At 45.4% G+C, this 24,561-nt stretch overlaps 1 protein-coding gene and 1 non-coding gene across 2 annotated transcripts in view; both read right to left on the bottom strand.

The window, feature by feature from the left end:
* TMEM131 (transmembrane protein 131) overlaps positions 1-24,561 on the bottom strand; it is a 130,958-nt gene that overhangs the window by 18,234 nt on the left and 88,163 nt on the right. The window contains exons 19-31 of the mRNA XM_045283831.1: positions 23,915-24,001; positions 19,914-20,066; positions 19,738-19,813; positions 19,463-19,580; positions 15,658-15,796; positions 15,447-15,556; positions 14,945-15,011; positions 8,543-8,694; positions 8,181-8,323; positions 7,252-7,438; positions 6,058-6,243; positions 5,130-5,288; positions 4,189-4,784 (exon numbers count right to left, since the gene is read on the bottom strand). Of these exons, the coding sequence (XP_045139766.1) occupies positions 4,189-4,784; positions 5,130-5,288; positions 6,058-6,243; positions 7,252-7,438; positions 8,181-8,323; positions 8,543-8,694; positions 14,945-15,011; positions 15,447-15,556; positions 15,658-15,796; positions 19,463-19,580; positions 19,738-19,813; positions 19,914-20,066; positions 23,915-24,001 (2,173 nt within the window). The remainder of the gene's footprint in view (positions 1-4,188; positions 4,785-5,129; positions 5,289-6,057; positions 6,244-7,251; positions 7,439-8,180; positions 8,324-8,542; positions 8,695-14,944; positions 15,012-15,446; positions 15,557-15,657; positions 15,797-19,462; positions 19,581-19,737; positions 19,814-19,913; positions 20,067-23,914; positions 24,002-24,561) is intronic.
* On the bottom strand, positions 20,157-20,262 carry LOC115873280. Its single transcript, XR_004048326.1, has one exon. It is a non-coding gene; the product is annotated as a U6 spliceosomal RNA (small nuclear RNA).

Here is a 24,561-nt window from a genome sequence, read left to right as displayed (position 1 = left end):
TCATGACTTGAAACTGAGTCAGTGGCACCTAATTACAAGAAATTAATCATTTCCCACCTTTTATAACATCGACAGAAAGTCAGGCTTCTACTCCGGAAAGAATGTCTTAGAAACTCACAGGGGTAGGTCTACCCTCCATTCTACACTGTCCTACTGCAGTGGTGAGTGGTCGTCGTCGGAGTGGGGACCCTGAGGAACCATTCTACACTGTCCTACTGCAGTGCTGTGAGTGGTCATCGGAGTGGGTGGGTAGGTGGCGCAGGTCTAGGATAACTGCTTTGGTGGTCTCTCCTTCATTTTGAATCATTTAATTTCTACCTGACCCAATCATTTCAGGAAACTTTCAATCACTAGCATAATGGTTTCTCAGAACAGGTATCATCCCTGGCGGCAGCTGATGACCTTAATCTGGCCACACAGTGCCACTTCAACACTAGACAGACCTGTGGACACATGCAGCTCTGAGGACGACACAGGCATCCATCCAAGCGGTCACCACCACCACAGATCCAGGGCACAGGCCCCCCCCCCCTTTTCTCCCACTATTTCCTCTTCCTGGGTGGCGTCTTTAGCCCCAGCCCCCTGTGGATATGCATTCCTCTGCAGTGGGTGGGGCATGCACTCATGCCAACACAGCCCCAGATCTGGGCACAGCCACCCAAAGGCTGTTGACCTTTTTTTGAAACCAGGATTCGTTTTTCTCTTCCCCTTCTTCTTCCACGGCGAGTATGCGCCTGAAGACAGACCACCACATTCATGCTGCCATAGCAAGCTGCAGCCACACCCAGGCCACACCCTCACCTTCCCTTCCCAGCCTCTACACGTTGTCTTTTCATGCTCCCCCATCTCTGCCCTTCTTTCTCGCTTTCCTTTTCTCGTAAGTATACTTCTTCTAAACTAGCATATGTGAACTCCTTTTCTGCAGGTCTGATGATCTGCTCCCACTTTCTCCTGCCCCACCCACTGTTTCCTTTCCACCCCCCGGCCTTTTCCTCCGGGAATAGGTTCCCACTACACTTCAGCATCCCATGTCTAAGGCTGCACATAAGAACCTGGTATGGCCCAGGCTACACTACTCTCCCTCCCCTGTCAAAAAAGCTCTCACATCTCATTTTCAGATGACAGTATCCCATCTCTTCCTCTTACCAGACTTACTTCTTGGAGTTGTTGAGATTACGCATTATTAACTTGCCCACCTCTCTCTGTCTATGAGGTTCCCTCTGGCTTAAAGACTTCCCAATCCTGGGAATTCTACACAATCTTGCTCAGCTGACGCCCTCCTGACGTTCTCACCCCGTCTTTTGTGCTGCCTCTGTCCCGCAGAACTCTATCAACGCCTTAGTCCAACTATCCAGTCTCTGGGAATGACTCACCGAATGCAAGTCTCAGTTCCCACAGGATATCAGTCTTTAGAATTTAACGCTATTTGAAAGTGACTATTCCAAGCGCTCTCCAATTTTTATGTCTACCCTGCTGCTTCCCCATCCGGTCTCAGCAGATGGTTCTCATTTTAGTTCAAGCAAAAGCTCCTCTAGCCTCCCCTGTGGTGGGCACCTCTTCAGTCGTACAAATCTTCCTGAGGACCGAGGGTCCCTCCTTTCACGCAATCCCACTCCAGCCCCTCGGGTACTGCTTTCCCACGTGCCTCTGTGCTTGCTGGCTTTGGAGAAAGGAACACATCAAAGGCTGAGGGGTGAAGAGTCAAACTGAGCTGAGTGTGGCTCCATAGCCTTTCTTAGATGGAGTTCCTGCCAGGACATCAAGGTCCCCCAATGTCCCTCACCAAGTGTAGGAGAGCGGCATAGCTGGGTGAGGACATGCTGCCTAGCACACTGTCCTCAGCTCGACTGGCCTTTTGTCCTTGGACCGGAGATATGTTCAAGCACCATGCTGGTTTGTTATTTTAAAATGATAAAAGCCCGAATGCCCCATTGCACGCCTTCTTCCCACCCCTCCACACAGACACCACAGCAGCAGCCACTGTTAAGAGTGGGGTGTGAGGGCCTCGCCATGGCAGCTTGGTTCTCAGTCCTGTAGTTTCACAGAAAGTGTCTGCTTCAAGGTCATAAAGACCGTCCTAACTGCCTGTGTCTGTGCAGCACCGTCTGACCATGCTGGGCTATGCAAATCACACCTTCTGCCTGCTTTCTGCTGCGTTGTCTGCTGAGCTTCCCATCAGCCTTGCCCTTGGGACCCTGCCTTTCTTTAGCCCATTGCCCGTCCCAATTCTTACCCTCAAGCAAGAGCCGAGCAGTCACCTGAACTGGGATGTCCCCCGGTCATAGTCAGACTCAAGGCAGTTCCCGCCATGCCCAGAGTCCCAATTCCTAACTACAGTCACCCTCTGAGAAGAGCATCAGCAATAATTTTCAGGGCAAGCAGTTGGAGGCTAAGAGGCAAATGCCTCCAAAGTTAAGTTAATGAGTGGACCAGCCAGGATTCAATCAGGGGCTCCTGACAGGAGAGCCTGGCTTCTGCCCTCAACACCACCCTGCCTCCCTACTAGAGACAGGGTAGCCATGACACTGCCTCTGTCGGGAATGGGATAGAGTCACTGAGGACTGGCTGCTTGGCTCAGGGTCCTGTGCAGCCCTGAGATCAATGTCTACTTTTAATGTTCATTGGAAAGACTGTGTTTCTATCTGTCACGTTATACTTCCTCAAAGACATTTACTGAAGAACAAAAAACCCATACAGATCCTGGCTCCTTCCTTCTTTCCAAAATAGCCGTGGTGGGAAAGCTAAGTGGAGTGGCTGAACAGGTGAGGATTGTGGCCCTTGGGGTCCCTCGTGGGCTCCAGAATCACAAATACGGTGACTCCCAAGCTCATCAATATCTCTGGGCAACTCTAGGGCCACAGTAAAAATTTACAAAGCCACAAAAACACTTTTACTTTAAAACTTAATTTCTAGATAAATGACTCTAAAAACAAAAGCGGGCCTACCAAACTGACATTAGAGGACTATCATACGCTCATGTAACTTTACTGCCAAATTCCTTCTTCGTGGTAAGGATGAAAGAGAACAGAACAAAACCCCAAGCTCTCTCCCATGAAGTCACTTCTGACTGACGGCAACTCGACAGCACAGAGAACTGGCCCTGTGGTTTCTGAGGCGGTGTGTCTTTAGGGAATGGACAGCCTCATCTTTGTGTATGTGTGGCATGCCAGCGTCTAACATGGCCCCCACGGTCCCCACCTCCTGGTATCCATGCCCCTGTGGGTGGCATTCTCTCCGAGTGTGGGCCAAAACACACTTGTACCGATGAAGGGAATCTCGTAAAAGTGACAGGCCGCCACTTCCATGATTAGGATATTCAAGAATGTGACTCCTGTCCTGTTGCCACGTTTTCCCTCTCCCTGTCTCTGTCCTATTTGTTCTGATGAGCCAGTCATCACACTGCGCCCTAAGGATAGCCCGCAAGTTCAATGACAGCCGAGGAAGAACTGAATCCGGCACATGAAGGGAGTCTGGAGGTGGGCCCGCCTGCAGTCGCGTCATAAGGGGGTCAACACCTCGACTGCAGTTTTCCTGGGGGGAGCCAGACAACCCTGCTCAGTGGCACCTCGATCCCTGGCCACAGGAACTGAGGGCTGACGTGCTATTATTCTCAGTTACAAGGTCATGGAGCAATGTGTTACGCAGATAATAGAGTCTACAGCGCTCCAAGGGCCACACGGTCAAGCTTTCTCAGCTCTGAGAGCCACACACTGCTGTAACCACTCAGCTCTGCCAGTGCTTCGTGAAAGCAAGCAGAGGAACGGTCTGGCTGAGTTTCAGCAAGACTTCATTTACAAATAGCTCCGCTTTGGTTTACTGGCTATAGTTTTCCAACCTCTCCTCTAAAGCAAAGGTTGATTTTTGAATGAAAAGGCAAATAATATCCATTTTACCACCGGTTCACCATTATTTAGCAACCATAACCACAAGGAGTTGAAAGGAAAATAGATTTCCAACCAATTGCTGAATCTGGTGAGCAATCTAGGAAAGAGGCCACCATTTATGACAAGCAGGTATTGATAGTTGCATTTTGAGAGAGATGTTGAAGCCCAATATTGGAGATAAATTTGAGCCAGCAGAGGAGCTAATCAATCAACCGCTTCCCGCACACCTACAATCACAGCAGCACGCGTTGGCTGGGGTTTTCTCCCATGTCTCGTTTGGCCGGCAGGATGAGCAGAGGATTACCTTTGTTTTTTGACAATGGCGACGGAGGCTGCTCTGTAAACACTTCCAGGGGCGGGGAGTCGTGGTGGTCGAAGTCTTTGTCCATGGCTTCTATGAGACTGGTGATGTCCGAGTCCTCTGAGCTGTGCCTTGTGCTGCTGACACGTTCTGGGTGGGCCGGGTGTGCGAGGGGGGCAGGGGACAGCCTCTCGGGCTGCGGCTCCGGATGGTGAGGCACTGGCGGTGGTGGGGGTGGGGAGTGCTGCTCTAGCGTGCTGTGGACATGGTGCTGGCTGCTCTGCTGGTTCTGTTTGGCCCCTCTGGACTTTCTGCCTGCTGTATGGCCCTGGGTCGCAGAGTTTGAATCTAAGACCAGGGGGCTTGTCTTGCTAGCTGCCTGGGAGGAAGCTGCTTGTGCAGAAGTCCTGCTAGAGATACTTGCACTGTTTTTGGATCTGACGCTTTCTACGTCAGCCGAGTTTCTATTGCTGTGGTTGCTGTGTGGATGGACTGACGTGCCGCACTGCTTGTGACCCCCTGTACCGGGTCTGGATGCCGGGCCGCCTGCTCCACAGAAGCCGCGGCCATGACTGGGGTCACAGCCGAGTGTGTTCAAGCTGGAAAAAAGCGCAACTGCAGATTAGTACAAAGCAACCTACCAAGTCCAACACGCACTGCCCCGAGAAGAAAGGATGGCTTTGGTAATCCCCAGTCGGCTCGACTTGAAGACCCCTGCGTGGCAGCAGCCACGGAACCAAGCCTATGCTCGCTCTCACCCAAGCTGCAAGCACTGCTCTGAGCCGAGAGCTCGGGGAACAGGGGACACCGGGGTATGGGGAAGAGGTGAGAGAATTCGAGGTGTTTGTTTTCCTCCCCGTGGCAAAGGTGTAAAGAGTAACCCTGTTATTACATTAGCCAAATCTGTGCCTCCTAGAGAATCTATTTCAAGCATGTGAACATACTTTCCTTCGGATGAAATGCCAACAATTCTCCTGAGGTCAAATGGCCTGCCCACATCAAAGGGCGGGTTGGAGGTCTCAAAGGACAGTCGCCTCCGAAACGGCTCCCAGATCCCTTGAGCTTCCAAGTAGGCTGTTCCAATGACCAACAGGAAGAGGGCACTGCAGGGATACAGGTGTTGGAGAATTAAGTCTCATTTGTTAGTGCAAGAGTTACAAAACTGGAAACATTTCAAAAGTCAACACCGGAGAGCACCTTGGTAAAGTACCATGTGACACAGTAAAACAAAACGAGAAGCTTGTGACGATTTTCATGGATGAAAGTCTGCACAATAAATAAATAAAACAAGGCCACCTTCCACGGAGGCTTCTGGAGCACAGATCATTACTGGTGTCAGAGGAGAGCCCTAGACGGTGATCTTTCTCTTCTCTGTCTGTTAGCTTCGACTCTCTAAGGCCAACTCTCTTCCCTTTAAGGTGGGAAGGAACTATGTAAATTACAGGTGAGCATCTCTGCCTCAAAGTACACAAAGAAATATACTGGGGGAAAGAAAAAGGACAAAGATGCTGATGAAGAAAACAAACCTCACCAGCTTCACATTCCTTAGGCATGCTTCAAGAGGAAGATACAATTATGTGGAGTAAATTTTATACTACACCCAAGTCAAGTAACTTCACCTGGTAGTTAGTTATTAAAAAACTTCACACAGTTTTCCTGAAATGAACGAACGTGCCTTAAACACATTATTGGCCTAACAAATCTCGGTGGCCAGACTTTCGTTGTAGACACTACGGAAGCACAGTCTGCTCCAACATGGAAGCCGGATGAAGGCCCTGCACTGTTTTGCTCATTCGTGTCCCTGCAGCACTTGGATGAATGACGGGCCCACCGTGACAAATGACTATCAGCCCCATAAAAAGGCACAAGTACCTCATTATTCCTGAGATGATGATGTACAGAGCCAGTTCCCAGTTGGGTCTCGGTAGGGCTTCTGCACAGGTGGCTAACATATGGTACGGAAGGGATGCGTTCAAAATAAAGATAAACTCAGAGCCGCTTGTCGTTATAAACTTCAGTTCTCGAATAACTCTAGAAGCTGTGAAATCAGGAGTAAACCTAATACAAATGATGGTAGAAAGACAAAGTATTAATACTAGTCCTACGAACTTTTGGAACATAACACAGAATTTTAGTTAAGTCCCTCGTAAAATCACTAAGAGGAACAACTATAGTCCGTGAATAATTGGAGAAATTACATAAAAGAACACAAATACACTTTGCAAACTATTATTAATTCAGCGCTGCGTTGCCTTCCTTCTCCCTTTGTCTGAATGCACACTCTTCTCCCCGACCACCTGCCAGGCCGCACTGCTTTCCTTAGACCGCCCCAGCCCTAGGGGTCTTACTGACACAATTCCTTATTTTCTGCAGCACTGCTTATTGACACAATTCGTTATTTTCACTTTATGGCAACTGAATGCTCCCAATTGGATCTTTTACTGCTTGAGGAAATAGGCCTTCTCTCTCACTGCACCAGTAAGTGGCAAACTTCACCAGTGATAAGGAAGCTACTCATTCAGTAAATATCCATGGAAGATCATGCAATCAGTACTCAATTAAGGGGTAGGGATTATATTTACTACATAAGCCTTACAGCATAACCAATTATCAATTAATTGTGAAGTAGGCTCCAGGTATTACTAATATAGGCATTCCGTCCTCTCACCCAAATATTCTGTTATTATAACATGAAACAGGGTACATGCATGATACAAGTCTCTGGTATGTTGTGAAGCACTGTTTGAGTTTATAGTCAATTCCCTTACCAACATTTTATGCTTCAATGTAAGTCTGGAAATAATTCTGAAACTGGCCCCGAAAATGATCTGATGCACTTGGGAGACAAAGGCAGCTCACACCTGATATTTCTTGATATACGAAGGCATAGCTTAACCAGAGATGAGTAAACAGTAGTCAAATTGAATAGATTCTGTCTGTCTTTTTTTAAAAGACATTTTGGTTTTTCAAATATGAAAATTTACCTTTATATGGAGCTTGAGCAACTCCTATAAAAAAATTAGTGAGAAGCTAGTGACTCATCATGTCTCACAGGAAAATACTTACAATATAATGATGTCCTTAGAAGCATTGGCACTTAGTGCAAACTCTTGACAATTAACAACTTTAAAGCCGTATCCTTCACAGGGGTAGCCACTGATTTCTATGGCTTCTATGTGAATTTGAAGCTGTCCTGTGTTCTCAACTTTAAATGTTCTTTTCAATGTGAAATTTGGTTCTCTTAGTTTCAAAGCTAAAGGGAAAAAAAGAGGACTCAGTATAAATCATGCCACCATGTGATCCTAAGCCAAATGCTCAGTGCATGACTTATGAACACCCAGGTGCCAGAGACCACAGCCACCCCACAGCCCAGAGATCGGCATTGCCCAGATCTCATCAGGAAATCCCATTTGTAAGGAAATGTCTTTTTAGCCAGAAAAAGTGAAATGAAGCTTTAGGTTTCCTACCTAGAGTAAACCAGCTAAGGTACACATGGAACAGTGACACTGCAAATCTTTTTAAAGAGGCAAATCAAGCCATCTGACTAGGTCTGAAAACGAGACAGGGAGTTCCCTTAAAATCTTAAGCATTCAAATCAATAAATAGGTCAAGAAGGGGAACAATATTACTAGAGAGGTATACATACCTTAGAATCATCAACCATTTGAGATCACAAGGGCAGAATGTACCCAAGGTCAAGGTTCAGACAGCTTAGGAAAGTGGGAGGAATGGCAACATGACAGAGGGAGGAGACAGGCTAAGGGACATTACACTGTGGGGACTGCTATCAGTGACATCAAAGTACGTATGAACTGGTGAGTGGAAAATTGATGTGCTTTGTAAGCCTCCAATAATTTGCATTAAAAAATTAAAAAGTAACTTAGGCATTCATTCATCACATCACATGTGCATGAGAGAAAATTAGATTGTTTTCAGAATCATTCAGCACAGTGATAAGATTTGTGCTCTTAGAACTAACTGTTGGCAATACTCACTCTCTGTACAATCTTTTAACAGTGCTTCTGTGATTTTAAAGCGTAAGGAGCTCCCAGGGCCTGGCAGCTTGCCGGCCACTCGCAAGTTCTCAGTGGTCCCGTGCCCTTGTACCATCACAGCGTCCATCACAGTCAGGTTGTTTCTAGGCAGGGAGAAAAATGACAGAGTTTCCTCCTGCTGAATATGTACTGCCTTTTGATGCATCATTTCTCCTGTAATTTTATATGCCGTCCATTAAATGTGAGGTTATGTGCACTGGACAAGTACATACCTTGTTTTACAAATAAGATCCTCCGCACACTCAATCGTCTTGAACAAATCGAGATTGCTCGGTAATCACCACACGTGAGTTCATACCTACCTGACTATGATCAGTGAAGAAACAGTTCTGTTGTGAACCGGAGTAAACTTCACTTTGACAGATTTCTTTTCCCCGGGTTTTAAAATGAGGTTTAAAATTAAATGTCGAGAGAGGCCCTCTGTAAATCCTGCTGAACTCTGCAGTGGAAGAGCCTTAAATCATTGGGCAAATAAATTGGAGTCATTAATAACATTCTCTGAAAAACTGTTTCTCTTTACCCCCACCTACAGTATAAAATAGTTTCCCAAATTGATTAATATGTAGGCAATTTTTATTCCTTCTGATGTGGACACTGGCTAGCTGGAGAGCCGAGCTGGGTCACCAGGGGCGATTCTCTATGTGCTGCATTCAAACCAAGCCTGGTCTGTTCCAGCACCAAGTCCACATGGCGTCTGCTTGGGTTTGTCAAACACACTGCTAACCGAGCCTGTCAGACAGGGGAGAACGGTACCAGGCTGGAATTCTTAAACGTGAGTAGAAAGCCTTGGTTTCGAACTGCTGAACTTGCAGCTAGCAGCGCAATGAGGAACCGCTATGCCACCACGGCTCCTCCTTGCTTTGGTGTAGAGGCTTTTATTTTTTACCTTTCACATCCTGAAATAGAGTGCACACAGAGAAGTTTGGGCACAAAGTAAACATGTGGGTGAACTCCTACTTCCGGCACGCATCTTGACACTGCTTCCCACCCCTCTCACCCCTGAAGGTCACCAAGGTCTCGGGCTTTCCTGACCATTGGAATAACTACACAAGCCACAGCCCTGAGTCGTCCTCTGGGACCCCGAGCCTTGAAAAGAAAACTGGTTTCTACACGTCACTGTTGGCTCAGAGCCTGGTCTGGTAAGCTAGTCAAGTCTGCTGCGTTGGCCCTGGTGTTGGAGGAGAAAGCACAAATGGGAGAGGGTTCTAGATGTTTATCTTGGCCTTTGACTTCTGGATGGTCACTCGGGTTGATGTTCCCTGTCAATAAAAGTTAGAGGCTTTCTTTTATTTTTATAAAGGGTTCTTGGTTTTTACTACTAGGATCTTCAGCCAGTATTGACGAGATGGCAGGGAGCTGAGTGAGTACTGTACAAGCGCCTCCTGTGTGTGACAGGACAGGACGGGGCAGGGGTAGCCTTTGTGGAGGGATTACTGCTAGTAATTGGGGTCCTCAACCTCGTACTCTGTGGTTGCTTGGACCGTAGGACCATCTTGGAGGCAACCTGTGCATGCAACACAAACTCTTTTCATAATCATCAAGAGACGCTATTTGACTTTTCACTGTGCTGATACCTGCACTAATGGTCAGCAAAAGCAATGGCAGGCAAAACGGCCGACTCCTTCCACAGGCAGTGCATGAAGTGCTCCTCGTAACCAGTGCACTCTTCGCTGCCACGCACAAACAAGCTTGTGAGTAACAGGAGTAAACCCCCAGCCTTGAGCACACGTCTGCCTAACGTTCTGGGTGACAGAATGCTAACGATGCCTAGAGCTCTCCCGAGGCCCACGGAAGGGCTGGGCCGGCCTTGAGAAGTCACGCTGCCCTCCGTGTCTTTCAGGGACACGTTCATATTCCAAAGGATGCTGACAGCCCACCTGTGACCATTCAGAGCTGGGCATCGGGCAGACATTTTCACAAGCATAAAGTGAGTCTATCTCTTTAAGGAAAATAATGGAGGCACTTGGTGACAACGATAAAATTAGAGCAAAACATTTTGAAAACCAGAGTCACTGCTGTGAGCTTGACAATATTTTGATGAGCTTGATGGCTATAAAAATGAGTAGGACTTAACATTGCGCAGTGAACGGTGTCAACATTCAGGAGGTCTACGGATCTAGGTGAAGCAGTATTTTCTAAATGACTGCTGCATGGTGCTACAAAATTTTGCAGGGTGCAAGAGAGGTACCGTATATCCTCGTGTATAAGCTGAGTTTTCCAGCACATTTTTAATGCAGTTTTGGTGGTAAAATTAGGTGCCTTGGCTGATATTCGGGTTGGCTTATACTCGAGTAGATACGGTAAATAAACTCTAAAGTAATAACGTTGTCAAAATTCATTGTGAGTGATTTCAGATTCCACAGTGTGGCTAACTTAACAAACTGCCAAAGTAGAACACTCATAATTAACTGAAAGCTAATTAAGACACTCTTTGGTTTTCCAAATACACGTCTGTGTCAGGTCAGATTTTCTTAACACAAACAACCTGGAAACTAAACCTGCTGCCACTGAGTCAATTCTCACTGGACAGAGCGGCACCGCCCGATGGGGTGTCCAAAGCTCTGCCCTTTATAGAGCAGACCGCGACATCGCTCTCCTGCTGTGGGACTGGCGGGTTCCAGGGACTGACCTTTCAGTTAATAGTGCAGCAGGCCCCGTTAGTTCTTTTTGAATGCACTTCAAACGAAACAACCCATCATGATTGAGGGAACGCAAAGCAAAGAGGAAAATTCCACTCTGTGAGGTCAGAGAAGCCCAGGTGGCACAGTGGGTTGTTCACTGGGCTGCCAATGGAAAGGTCAACAGTTTGGAATCACCAGCCACACTGTGGGAGAAAGAGGAGGCTTTCTACTCCCGTAAGGGGTCACGGTCTCAGACACCCACAGGGGCCGTGCTGCCCCGTCAGTCGCTGAGTCGGAATTGACTCTGTGGCGTGAGTTTGACTTGTTTTTCCGGTACTAATGTGAGAGTCACCCAAAAGGTTTGCAAAAATGTAATAGGACACTCTTGTTAAAATTCTTTTTTTTGTTCAGTAGCCTTTTCTCATTAAAGTGTTATCTATGCTAACTGGAAGGGGCTTATCATTTTAATTGAAGTAATACAAGTACCAAGATCTCACTTTTAATTTTTAATATGGTAAATACTGACAGAAAGAACCTACATAAGCAAAAACAAAAACACAAAAACTCTTGAGGTCCATAATAAATTTTAAGATATGAGTCCTGAGAACAAGTATTTTGAGGATAAATTTCATAACATTACAGAGAACTGGGATAGAATTTATCCTCAGCTGCAGAATTTCTTATTTAGAATAAATTTGAGGCGAAGAGTATTCTTGCTCATCTCCATATCTTACAGAGCCTATCTAGGAAAGTACTTGTATTCCATAGAATAAAAGGCAAATATTCAATTTTGCTTATGCATACATATATAGTTATGAAGGTCCAACTTACAGACTACCCATGAAGCTCCAAACTAAGTTCCCTGCCTTCGAGGGAATGCCGTCATCGCGAGGCTGGAGGACAGGGCAGAACTGCCTCTATGAGTTTCTGAGCCGGTGACTCATTAGGCTTCCTGCTCTCTCTCTGCAATGCTCGTACTTCCCAGTGTCTGTTAGCAGTTGAAGAGGTCTCGCCCAAGCGACATTTTCAAAGAGGACTGCCTTGCTTTTTTTGTCCTTCTTCATACTATTTGAAATTAGCTTGGTAACTCACTGGCTCACTTTTGTGTTGTATCCCTGCCCAATTACAGGATTCAGACTGGCAGAGCAGGGGTGCTTGCTTACTCACTCACTCACTCGCTGCTCTATCCTCTGTGCCTACAACTGTGACCAACATATTCAACAATCTGAAACACAGATTATAGCAATCTGGCCTAGAGCCACCTTTCTTCACGTACTATATATCACAGATTATTGGAAGAAAAAATACACTTACAATTATTTTCTTAGACAAAACTGACCTAAAGACAGACTTATAAAAATACAAAGCTAAGGAAAAGAATACAACTATTTCGAGAAGCATAAAACAACTGATTCCACAAGGCTGGTTCCACAATTCCTAGTCAGCAGCACAGGAGCCCTGGTGGTTCAAGGGTGAAGAGCTGGGCTGCCCCCAGCAGTGGGGCACCCCGGACCCATCCAGCAGCTCTGTGGGAGAAAAGCCCGGGAACCTGCTCCGCTTAGAGCTTAGACGATGGCTTAGAAAGGCAGTTATACTGCTACATTGGGTCACTGTGAGTCAAAATACTGACTCACTGGCACCTAGCAATGATATCAACAAGTAGTGACAAGGAGGCCCTGGGTCGCACAAGTGGCTAAGTCTTCAACAACCAGCCAAAGGGTTGGTGGTTCGAACCTATGCAGAGGAGCCTGGTGATGTGTGTGTGAAAGGTCACAGCCTCAAAATCCCTAAGGAGAGGGAGCCATGAGTTGGGATCCAACAACCACAAGCAGCAGCAACTATGTAGTACAAACGGGAAGAACGAGGGCTGCGGAATGCGAGAGAACGAGACTTGAATTCCAGCCTGGCCGTCTATCACAGCTTTGACCATAGGCAAATTCCTTCCTGCTTCAGGCTGGTTATTTTCCCATCTATAAAACAAGGAGAGGTGCTTCTCTTGGGGCGGTTAGGGATTGCTCAAATACTGGAAAGGTTCTGCAGTACCGTCAGTAAGGACTGAAAGAGCACTTCACATTGCCTTCCTCTTCCGGTCCTTGTACTCTCCTCGTGACCTAGTTAGCCACAGACTGACTTAGTGAGTCGACACTCACTGAAAACCCACGCCCACTGCCACCGAGTCCATTCCAACTCACAGCAGCACTACACAGGGATTGTGAGGCGTGCATTTTTAAAGGAGTAGACAGTCTCATCTTTCTCTTGTGGAGTGGCTGGTGGGCTTCAACCATCAACCTTGTGGTTAGCAGCCCAACACCTAACCCACAGCACCACTGGGGCTCCTAACATTCATTGAGGGCATCTCAATATCCCAATGAATCGATCTAGGACTCTCATGAGATTTTGGTAAACAACTTTGAGAAACGCATTCGTTTTACTTATGTGTGGCATTATTAAGGACCCTTGGTGGTGCGATGGTTTGGCACTTAGCTGCTAACAGAGAGTTTGATGGCCTGCACCCACCTGATGGCTCCGTGGGGAGAAGACCTGACAATCCTCTCTCATAAAGCTCGCAGCTGAGACAGCCCTATGGGGCAGTTTTACCCTGTTAAGATGGACTTGATGACAGTAAGTAACAGGAGGCATTATTAAAGCCACACTGCTAGTGGGGAAGCTGGAGTTCAGGAAGGCTTATTCACTTGCTCAAGGTGGCAAAGTTAGTAGGTACAAAGCCATGACTATTCGGGAGCCAACCTCCCTTGTTCTATAAGGGAAGCAGCAAACAGCAGCAGACAGGACTGTAACCTGTGCTCAGCTCAGAACAGGACCTATAAACCAAACCCACCTGCCATCGAGTTGATTCTGAGTCATGGTGGTGACCCCATGGGACAGACTACAACTGCCCCTGTGGGTTTCTACACTGACAATCTTCTTAGGAGGGTAGAGCTTCCTCTTTCTCCCTAAGTGGCTGGTGGATTTGAACTGCTGGCCTTTTGTTAGCACCCAATGTTAATCTGCTGTGCCACCAAGGCTGCTACAAGGAGAAGATGGTCATTTGTCATTTCCATCTCAAGTAATTCAGATGGAGGATCGACTAGATTCTTATTCTCACTCCCTTAATGCCTCCATATTATTAATATGAGATGGGAAACTGGGTCAAATCTAAGATAGACCATAATGAAACTTAATCCCCAAAATCTGAGGAATAAAGATATCATTTGTCAAAAAAATAAAATGCCAAAGCACAAAGCTAACACAGTGCAAATGAGGTGTCGTGGGAACCAAGAGAGCCTACTCAGTGGAGGCTTGGCGGTGAGCAGGCCGGTCCTAAGTAGGGTGTTGACGGATGAATGGCTATGTGGCTGGGCAGGAAGAAGGGTGGGGAGGGCAAGATACTTGGGCCAGTTTGTAAGGGGCCTTTACCTCCAACGCTCCTTCCTGGCTGAGACATACGCTACTTTAAGGGTTTCCATAACAATGAGTTGTTAGTGGTTGTTACTCTGGTCTGTGGGAACTGATGACACAAAATAGCAACAGGTATTATTAATGTCGCATTACAAGTGGGGAAGTTGGAGTTCATACAGGCTTATTCAGTTACTTGACAGGAAGGTAGTTTTGCTTCTAAAACAAACGAGCATCTCCATTAAAAACACCTGCTGATGGACAGCTGGCAGGTGCTGTGCTGGGGACCCGGGCCAAGGGGGCGGAGATGAGCACAGCCGGCCGGCCCGATATTCCTGGGGTTTACAACTTTACTAGACTAGCACCGTGCATTGAAGCCTAAGCGACCAAGCTCAGTGTTCTGAGGCTTAATAAAAATAAACTATGAACTCACATATACTTCACCAGAATTTCCGATAACAGTGATATAAATCTTTATGTACTTAATATTTAATGACCGTGAACAGGATCTAAACCCCATCTCCACTCTTTCCGGTTTCTCTGCTGGAAATAATTCATGGACCCCTCTGGCTTCTTCCAGTAACGTGCCTTACAGCCAAATGCCAGGGCAGCCAATAGCTTTCACATCTACACTGATTATAGCATCTAATTATTTCTTTAGAATCATTAAGAATTTTCAATACTCACATTATTCCGGAAGACTTGGAATTCTAGTGTTCTCAAATCTATCTTTGCCGCCTTACTCAAGTTAAACCTAAAATTTAAAATGAACATATATTTCTTTGTAAACAACATGAGAAGTAAAGAAGTTGTGGAACAATTATGAGGTCTGGGCTTTATCTGCAAATTGTAACTTTTGGTATACTGCCAGACTAAAATAATTTTCCAAAACTAAATGCCACAATTTGCAATTAATATTTTGTTTATGGTTTAAGAGTTTCAATGCTTTCTCTTTACAGATCATTTGACAAGGAGTTCCACCTGACTTCTTGTCTTCGCCTGAAAGCCATTCTAGATGCTTCACATACTATCAACCACCTTCTTAGAGTGTTCTTCGTATTTTCATTACAGATCCAGAATTTCTCTAACTCTATTACTGTCTGGAGTTGAGTAAAGTTTGAGAGATGTAACATGATGCTTCAAGGTAATACCAAAGCACAAATGTCTGATTAGCTAAAGCAAAACTTACCTTGACAATAACTTATCTACAAAGACTGAAGGGCTGGAATATAAAGCCAGAGGAATAAATTGAATATAGACAGGAACATCTGCGGGATTTTCTAAAGTAATCTCTTCTTCCTTAAACAGAGTAAGAGAACATTAAATGAAATATCTCAATAACTAAAAGCAAGACTATCCAAACTCTGAATTTCCCCAGTGCTGTCACTTTGAATACTTACTGAAGAGCAGTTCGTATTAGTAAGTGGAAATTTCAGGTGCCGGGGAGAGCTGAGTATGGAGGGCCACGAGAGCTCAGCGGTGATTTTTGATACTATGTTTTTTTGAAGGTCTGTATTTACTTCAAATGCAGCACTCAATCTAGAAAAAATAATTTATAAGCCACCGCATTAAAATGAAATATTTGAGTGTTTTGAATACAAGAAATTCTACTAGGCTTGTGTACTTGAGGAATTTTATTATGTCCAAGGAGAAAACAAGTTTATTGCTCTAATATTTTACTAGGCTTTTAATGTTATACAACAACGTCTCTACTGGGCGCTAAGAACTACCAAAATATGTCTCCTGTGCTGTTATTTTACTGACTATGGAAAGAATGACATCCTAGAACTAGTACCAACAGCTCTACAGCAATCCCACGCAAGCTTTGACAAAATTTGGTCTTTTGAACAAAGACCAAAGTTGAAAGCTGGACTGTATTAGGTACCATATTTTTAAAAGGCAGGTATACAAGGAAATACCACAAATCCTATATTTACAAATATATGTTGCTGTGGAGATTCCTAAAGGATCTTGTTTGCCGAGTAGAAAGAGGTAGATCCCAAGAACCCAAATTCTCACTCCTCTTGAGTCACCATGGCCTCCCAGGCTGCAAATCTTTCGAACAGCCTCGTCTTTTCCCTGAGGACGGTGGGTAGACCTGGACTGCTGACCGGTGGCGGGTCACTCAGGGTCTACCCACAGAGCCACCCAGGGCCTGCCACTCCCCTAGCGGAGTGCTAATACTTTCAGTAGAGCTGATGAGCACGTAGTGGATTACTGGCAATACGTTCTTTTTTTCTCCTTTGAGATTAAAAAAAAATATCTTCATATGGAATGAAAACTTTAGTTGGAGATGTAATACTGTGATATGTGCAAAATTTCCAGCAATCTTTAGAACACCACTTGAATATACATTGTCTTCACTTTTCCTTCCTTTTTTAACTTAGAAGTGTTTATAAGAGCATACAACTCAAGTGTTGGGAAATGGGGTGAAGGTCCCTGGGGCCAGCAGTGAGTGAATCTTACTCATGACACTATGGAACTATGCTAAGCTCCTTCTGGTAAAAGCACCAATTTTACAACACTAGGACTGACCAGGACACGGGGTTGGGCAGTGTGCTGTCCTATTGGTAGGTGCCAAAGAGCCGGTTCCGCCCCTTTGTGTACAACTGTGTGCAACAGGGCAGCACACGGCCCGGACCTGTGTTGTCGTCACAACTGGGGTCATTGTTGCAGCCACCGTGTCTCCGTTGTTGCTGACCCTCTACTTTACAGCAGGATGAGGTCTTTCTCCAGACTCGTCTCTTGTGACAGCGTGTCCAAAGCACCGGGGTAGTACCGCCCGCCGTCCTCACCTGTAAGAAGTCTCTTGGCTTCATTTCTGCCAAGTCAGAGTTGCTTGTTTTCTGGCAGTCAGTCCTTGGTATATTTGTCCACGATACCGCATTTCAAAGGCATCAATTCTTCTGTAGTCTTCCTTCCCTACCATCCAGCCTTCACACACACATGCCACGTGTGGTGATTGACAATACCACGGTACCTTTGTCTTCAAGGTAGCATCTTTGTAACACTTTACAAAGAAATCTTTTGCAGCAGATTTGCCTGATGCAATATGCCCTTTGATTTCCTACTTCCACAGGCATTCGATTGGTTAGGGACTGTGTCAACTAGACACGCCTGGGTACGAGAAGGGGCGGAGCTCAGCCAATCAATTGCATCACAGCTTGATGGCACCTTGGTGCCATGGGAAGTCTTTTTACATATGAGAGACCAGGAGATTTGAAGTCTCTGGCTCTTTGCCTTCTGGCAGAGCTGAATTTCATGTCTGTATCCCGACCTCGTGTTTCGTTACCTGCCAGTCCTAGGGGCTGTCAGGAGACTACCCTGACTTGAAATGGGCTGCAGTTCTCTACTTCTACAACTGTGCAAGCCGTTGCCTAGCAATCTCTTCCTATACACAACACATAGAGTGTCACCCACAGGCGTTGCTGTGGGTCCACACGAGAAAAGTGAAGTCTGTTATCACCTCAAAGTTTCCCTCGGTTACTATCATGTTGCTTACTGGTCCAGTGTGAGAAACTTTGTTTTCTTTATGCTGAGGTAAAATCCAAATGGAAGATTACAGTCTGTGATCTCTGTCCGTCAGTACTTCAGTCCTCTTCCCTTTTATCAAGAAAAGCTGTTGGGTCTCATCTACACATCACGGGTTGTTGGCGAGTCTGCCTCCCATCGCGATGCTTCTTCAGAAAACTACGGGCCTAAGCTCGCTGCAGCCTGAAGTAGCGTCAGGAAGAATACCACTTCCACTGTGCAGCCGGGACTTGGTTCTTCAGGCTGGGCAGGTTGTCCAGGTCGTTAGTGGGGAGCTGGATCCACAGACAGGCCATCCGGGTACTTGTGGGTGGGAGGGAGGTGAAGAGGTGTCCTGGCAGCTAAGCCTAAAGCGTAATCCTACGCAGAGGTTCAATCTTGGAGGCAGCCTGTACTTTTTGATGCCCAACATGGAGGTACAAAGGACCAAAAGAAAGAAAGAAACCTCACTGCCAGTGAGCGGATTCTAGAGGACAGAAAAAAATTGTCCCGCTGGGTTTGTTCTCTGGGGCAGAAAGCCTCCTCTTCCTCCCACGGAGCAGCTGGCCTGCACTGAGCCGCCTCATGCAGACCCCCATGCTACAGCACGAGTTCTAACTGGTGCTAGTTTACTGAGTCGATGGGAGGATGCGTCTTTGTTCTGAGTCCCACAGCTTTAAAGGTAAAAGTTAACTCTCCTGCATTATGAAAACATTCAGATAAAGGTTCACATTCAAGTGTCAATGCTTGAGAATTTTACAAGAATATAAACCAGAATATCTCAATAATCCCGATAACATATTCCTTCCCCAAGTTATCTAGCTTGGAAGAACAGCATTCATTAGCTGTCATCTTCTCATTGTTCTAGCCAAATTTTCCTCCAAAGTACATAAAAAGGCCATCTCTCTATACTGCCAAATAGGCATGTGTTCGCTTTCGAGCTCAGGGACAGCACTGGTTTGTCCCTGAGACATTTTCTACCTGCAGAGACAGGCGGCGCTGCCATGTGTGAACTGCCCCGGCCTCTAACAGCTCGGCAAGTGGCTAGAGAGCCACACTTGGGAGCAGAGAGTACTTCGCACAATGAGCACGTATGCACTCTGATAGCTCCTGCAGAACTAAACCTAGAAACCGTTTCCTTTGCCTCTGACAGAGGTCAATGGAAGGTGAAAACGTTTTTCCTTAGACAAATGGGGCTATCGAAGGGGAACACTGGAGTCACCTTACACAAAGACATCACCATTGAGCTTGATTTTCAGGAAGTGTCCCGTGAAGAAATCTCCCTTGGTATCCAGAGGGGATTGATTCAACGACCCCGTACCCCTTCTAGATACCAAAATCTGACGATGTTCCAAGTCCTTATATGAAACATGTAATGGTCCTTCTGCACACCTTCAATCGCCTTTAGCTTACTTACACTGCCTACTACACTGCGAACGCCATGCAATAGCATTTTATGTTCTCCCTCAGCCTTTCAAAGCTGCTCTGACCACACGGTGGCTGTTCAGGAGCCATTCCTCCCCACTCTGAATAAATGACAATGTATGGTAACTCATTAGTAACTTTCTGAAGCCTAGGCACATTTTCTTAGCTATAAAGAAGTAATAAACCTAATATAAGAATAACATTTAGAAAGTAAAATTAACCGAGAAGTCTCAAAATTTGTGAAGCTAAGTGAAAAACAAAACCACTTACCTGTGACCTGCATTTTCCTTTATTGCCATCCAGCCTTTGAACAGGCTTTGGTGCAAATCCCAGTCAGTTTCCCACAGATCTTCCTGCATGGCCGCACCAGGCTGGATTTTGGGTTCGGCTAAAACAAGAAAACAGCCAGAAGTTGCCAGTCATGAATTTTCTTCACATGCTTCCTATGGTACCAAGACGCAGGGATGGACTTGACAAGTGGCAGCCTCGGATTAAAAATTACTTGGGGTTGATGGCTTGTGAGAGAGGGCAGCAAAGTAACTTACATTTGGATAGAAAAGGCAACCCAACGTAGCAATGGTCCCCACACTGCAGTCCCGGATCAAAATAAACGTTTGCGATCTAGAAAGAGGGCACAGGAGAACCATGAATCCCAAATCCCAGAAGGTCGCTGGAACCAAGGACTGACTCGGAGGAATTCCCAAACACAACATTTTCAAACCTTTGATTTCTTCCCTGGCTCCAAGTCTTCCTTGTTGCCCCGTAATCGTTTGTAATAAAACCGCACATCTTCAGATAAGGAACGTATTTGTTGTATCTTTACCTTCTGTGAGAAGGAGTTCATAATATTTAAACTTTGATGAACTATTTTACCCTGAAGAAAAATGACAAGACAAAAACAATACTCATTTGTACATGGCTGGATTTTCTTAAAATACATGTTATGGAGCTGAGGCCTATTTTCAAGAAACCAGAATCCAGATAACATTTACGTGTCATCCTCGTGGCGGGGCATGCTCGTCTCCTCTGGGTCGTTCCAGTTTTAGTCTAAGTGCTGCCGAAGTGAGCACCACATAACATCCAGAAGTTTTTTTCAGTTAATAATTCCTAAGTTTGTAATGAGAACCCCATCCCTCTGCCCCAACACTCTGTGTGTGTGTGTGTGTGTGTGTGTGTGTGTTGATGGTGGTAGCAGTGTCATGGCGGCATGCTACAGAAAATAATGTAAAAAACCTCGGAATCCTTGAAAAAGGAATCAAAGTACAAATGTTCACAGTTTATTAGAATTACTGAGAATGTTAACAAGGTTCAGTTAGAGATCACTTTAATTTTGACGTATTTTATTGCTTTTTTAGTGAGTTTACCTAGCAAGCTAGCCTTCCATCTACCTGGGCTCAGTCTGCTCCCTTTCCAGTGCTCTAGTTTCCCTGCCCCCTTCCTTGTTTCTCCATCCTGGATTCTGTGTAATGGTTGGTCTTTCGGTCTCAGACTGGTTTTTAAGCTGGACACCGATCTTAACAGGTAACAACACCCTTTTATTTTGTGGACCACTCTGCTAAGTTTGCTAAAAGGTAATCTCAGGGCAGGTTTGGTTCTAGATTTAAAGAGTGGAGGTTAAAATGAAAAGGGTTGGTGGTGGAGATAGCTTTAAATAAGCGCAATGGTCACTTTCGTTTGTTAAGGAAGGCTCGTTTATACCAAGTAAGCCTGTGCTTCTGATTCCCCGCCATTGGAAAGTCTCTACAATGGTCAACCTCACTGGTTTAGTGCCCGGTGTTAACAGAAAAGGTAAGGGACTGTACAGGAAAGAGTTGAGTAACTGATGTCATGGTCAGCGCTGAATCATTTACAGTCTAGAGAGGGTAAGACGCACTGCATGGCACCCATGCTGACTCACAGCAACCCTACAGGACACGGCAGAACTGCCCCTGTGGGTTCCTAAGACTGTGACTCTTTATGGAAGTAGAGAGCCCCATCCTTCGCCCGCGGAGCAGCTGGTGGTTTTGGCCTGTTGCTGTTGTGAGTCACAGCCCAACTCGTGACCACGACTGCCCCGGGGCCCCTTACAACAGGAGAAGCCCTGAGAGGGCGAGAAGCTGTGGGCTGGAAGGAAGAATCAGGAAGCAGCAGACCTGTGCTGAGTCCTCGTTTGGCCTCTCATGAGCTGCCATTAGTCTTGGCCACCTGGACTTTAGGTACCTGCGGTCCTCTGTGCCTGCTTCTCAGGTGTGGTAAGGACCAAAAGAAGTAACAGATATAAAAGTTCATTCGACAATTTCTACTCAAATACCAAACATTTAAACTATGCTAACTGACTAGATGTAACTGTCGGATAAGGCAGTTTTTTTTTTGAAAAAAAAAAAACAACAGAATTTGGTACTGTAAGGCTAATTTAGACGATATTTGAAAGTGTCATCTGAAGTTGTTCAGCGCCCACGGTGGCCCAGTCACTTCTGACTCATGGGGACCCATGTTTTACAGAGCAGAACTGTTCTATATGGCTTCCATGGCCATAATTGTTACAGAAGCAACTTGTCAGGCCTTCCTTTTAAAGGGACCCATTCTCCTTTACCACACCCATGGGCCCTTTTGCTATTTATCAAATGTCTTATGACCTCTTCCCTTCCAGAATGTATGCGGTGATTGAAATGACTGAGAAGGTAGTGGAAAGAACATAGTCCTTTCAGATACATACCGAAACAAGAATTCTATGTAGTTCACACAAAGTGGAATGACAGGAAGATGCAGTAACGCCCAAACTTAAATGCACCAAAACTGCCAATTCCCAATCCCTTTGAAGTGAGATTTTATTCTATACACTCTAGGATTCTGCACTGGGTGACTTCTTCCAAACCACCATGTCTCCTGCCACAGGAAGAGCCATTTCTACATGTGCACCACTTTGTCCCAACTGCAAGAGGCAGTTCCCTGCTCCTGGGATTCCCAGTTCTCTTCTCATGCTCAAATCCAAATCATAATTTGACTCCCCCATCTACGTGCCTAAGGAGCCTTGGTGATGCTGTGCACTAGATGCTGGGCTGCTATGCACAAAGTCTATGGTTCAAACCCACCAGCTGCTCTGTGGGGGTAAGATGAAGCTGTCTACTCCTGTAAAGACTTGTGGCCTCAGAAACCCTAAGGGGCACTTCTACTCTTTCCTAGAGGGTTGCTGTGAGTCAGGATCAACTCCTCACACCCACTGCAACTTGTATGACATTTGGGAACAGTTCAAACAATACAGCTGTCAAGTCTCTTGCCTATGGTTCCTTCATCCATCCATTATCGACTGAGCACCTACCACTGAGGATACACCGAAGATCCTTCAATGGGGAGGTCAACATTTGGAAGATAATTATAGCACAAAGTGTGGCTTGCTGCAAGAGAGGTTTTTCAAAGTATTCCAGGATCACACAGGAAAGAACTAATGCTGTAGAGAGAATTCAAGAAATCTTCAGAGAAAGGTGACAATTTAAAGCTGAATCTTAGAAGCTGTGTTCTTGGAAGCGAGGAGAGGAGGAAGGGCATTCAAAGCAAATAAACAGCAAAGACTTGGGCAGCTGGGTGTATAAAAGGTTGTACTGCCTTTGCTATATAGCCCCATGTTCAAACCTTTCCTCGCCACTTCTCCTGTGGACTCTGGCCAGAGTGTCGGGGTTGGTGGCCCTGCATCCAGGCTTCTATATGCTTCTTGAATTTGCTTCTACCAGAGTGCCAATCTTTGAAGCCGAGCCCCGATGATGTCAAGCTCCGGCTTGAAAGCTTTGGTTCTCCATGGATTTAAATGCATTCATTTTTTCCCTCATCACGTTTTTCACCCCAACACACCAATCCACCTTCTCTCTTAAAACTTCCTTCTCATCTTGCCATACTCAACAATTCACTATTGCCTGAACGTATTTCAGACTTTATTGCCTGAGTTTATTCAGGTTGAGGGCAAATTCTGACCACACTTCTCTCTCTGCCAGAAGCGGCGCTAGGCTGGTTCACAGGGCGACTTCACCAGCCAGCACCGCTTTATTTTTACTCCTCTTTGGGCACTTGGGTTCCTGGTGGCGTAGCGCACTGGGCTGTTAATTGCACGGTTAGCAGTTTGCAACCACAGGCTGCTCTGTGGAAGAAGGGTGAGTCTTTCTGCTCCCGGAAAGATGTAGTTTTGGAAACCAAGGCAGGCAGTTCTACCCTATCCTACAGAGTCAGAATTGACTTAGTGCTAGTGGGTTTGAGCAACTGGGTAAGCACTGGGCCAGTCACCAGAAGGTCGGTAGTTGAAAGCCAACAACAACTCTATGGGAAAAGGTGAGGCTTTCTACTCTTGTAAAGATTTACAGCCTCAGAAATCCTACATAGGGCCGGTGAGTTAGGAAGGTCCTGGGGCATAGTGGGTTTTCTGCTTCTGCAAAGAGTTGCAGTCTTGAAAACCACAGGGGCAATTCTACCGATAAGCACGCTATGAGTAGGAATCAACTGAGTGGCAGTGAGTTTGTGTTTTTTTGGATCTTGGGGCAATTACTATACATCTATGAATTCTGGGCCTATTCTAAGTAGGACAGTTCTTGAGAGAAAGTATTATTCCTTATTCTTTTTTCTAGATCCTTAAGGCCCTTATACTGTGTCTTGCCTTATAATAAATGATTACTGAAGAATAACGGATTTGGATCTAGGAGCATACATGTGAAGGTAAAGGACAATCTAGAAGAAAAGTCTGTAAATTAATGGTCTTACTGGAAAGGTTGGTGGGAGAGCCATATGCTTTGGGAAGCAAGTAAGCGAACCCACTGCGATCACAGCCTTCACAGGAATTGTTAAGATCTGTGGAGGAAAGAAGCAGACCACAGAGAAATAAGTGGTTAAGTTTGTTTTTGATCCTGACAATTGTTGCATTAATTTTTGGGAATTAAAAAAGAACATTCATTTTAGAACTTACATTAGTAATAATCAAGTCACAGCTGTTATTGAAATGACCCAGAGATATCACTTTATCTGCCTAATGTATTTTATAAAATATATCAAAATATAATACATTTCTCAGTGATTCACTGAAAACATGGCAAACCAGACTCAACCTTGGGGAAGAATGAAGACACGTTTTATCTAATTAATTTAAAGAAGAAAGTCAAACTGAACTCGTAAAACAATGAATGAAAATCCCACCGAGACTTATGCAGAGCTCCTTTTGAACACAGCAGTACAAACAATTAAAAAAGAAAAAGGACCTGAACATTCTTTTTTTTTTTTTTTAATTTTTTAATTTTTATTTATTTATTTTTTAATCATTTTATTAGGGGCTTATACAACTCTTATCACAATCCATACACACATCAATTGTGTAAAGTGCATTTGTACATTCATTGCCCTCATCATTCTTTTTT

This window comes from Echinops telfairi, unplaced genomic scaffold (assembly GCF_000313985.2).
Source record: "Echinops telfairi isolate 266 unplaced genomic scaffold, ASM31398v2 ScPeMD7_7467;HRSCAF=8505_1, whole genome shotgun sequence".
Taxonomy (NCBI): domain Eukaryota; kingdom Metazoa; phylum Chordata; class Mammalia; order Afrosoricida; family Tenrecidae; genus Echinops; species Echinops telfairi.
Note: the sequence above shows the minus strand (reverse complement) of the source record. Positions and strands in the feature narration are given on the sequence as shown.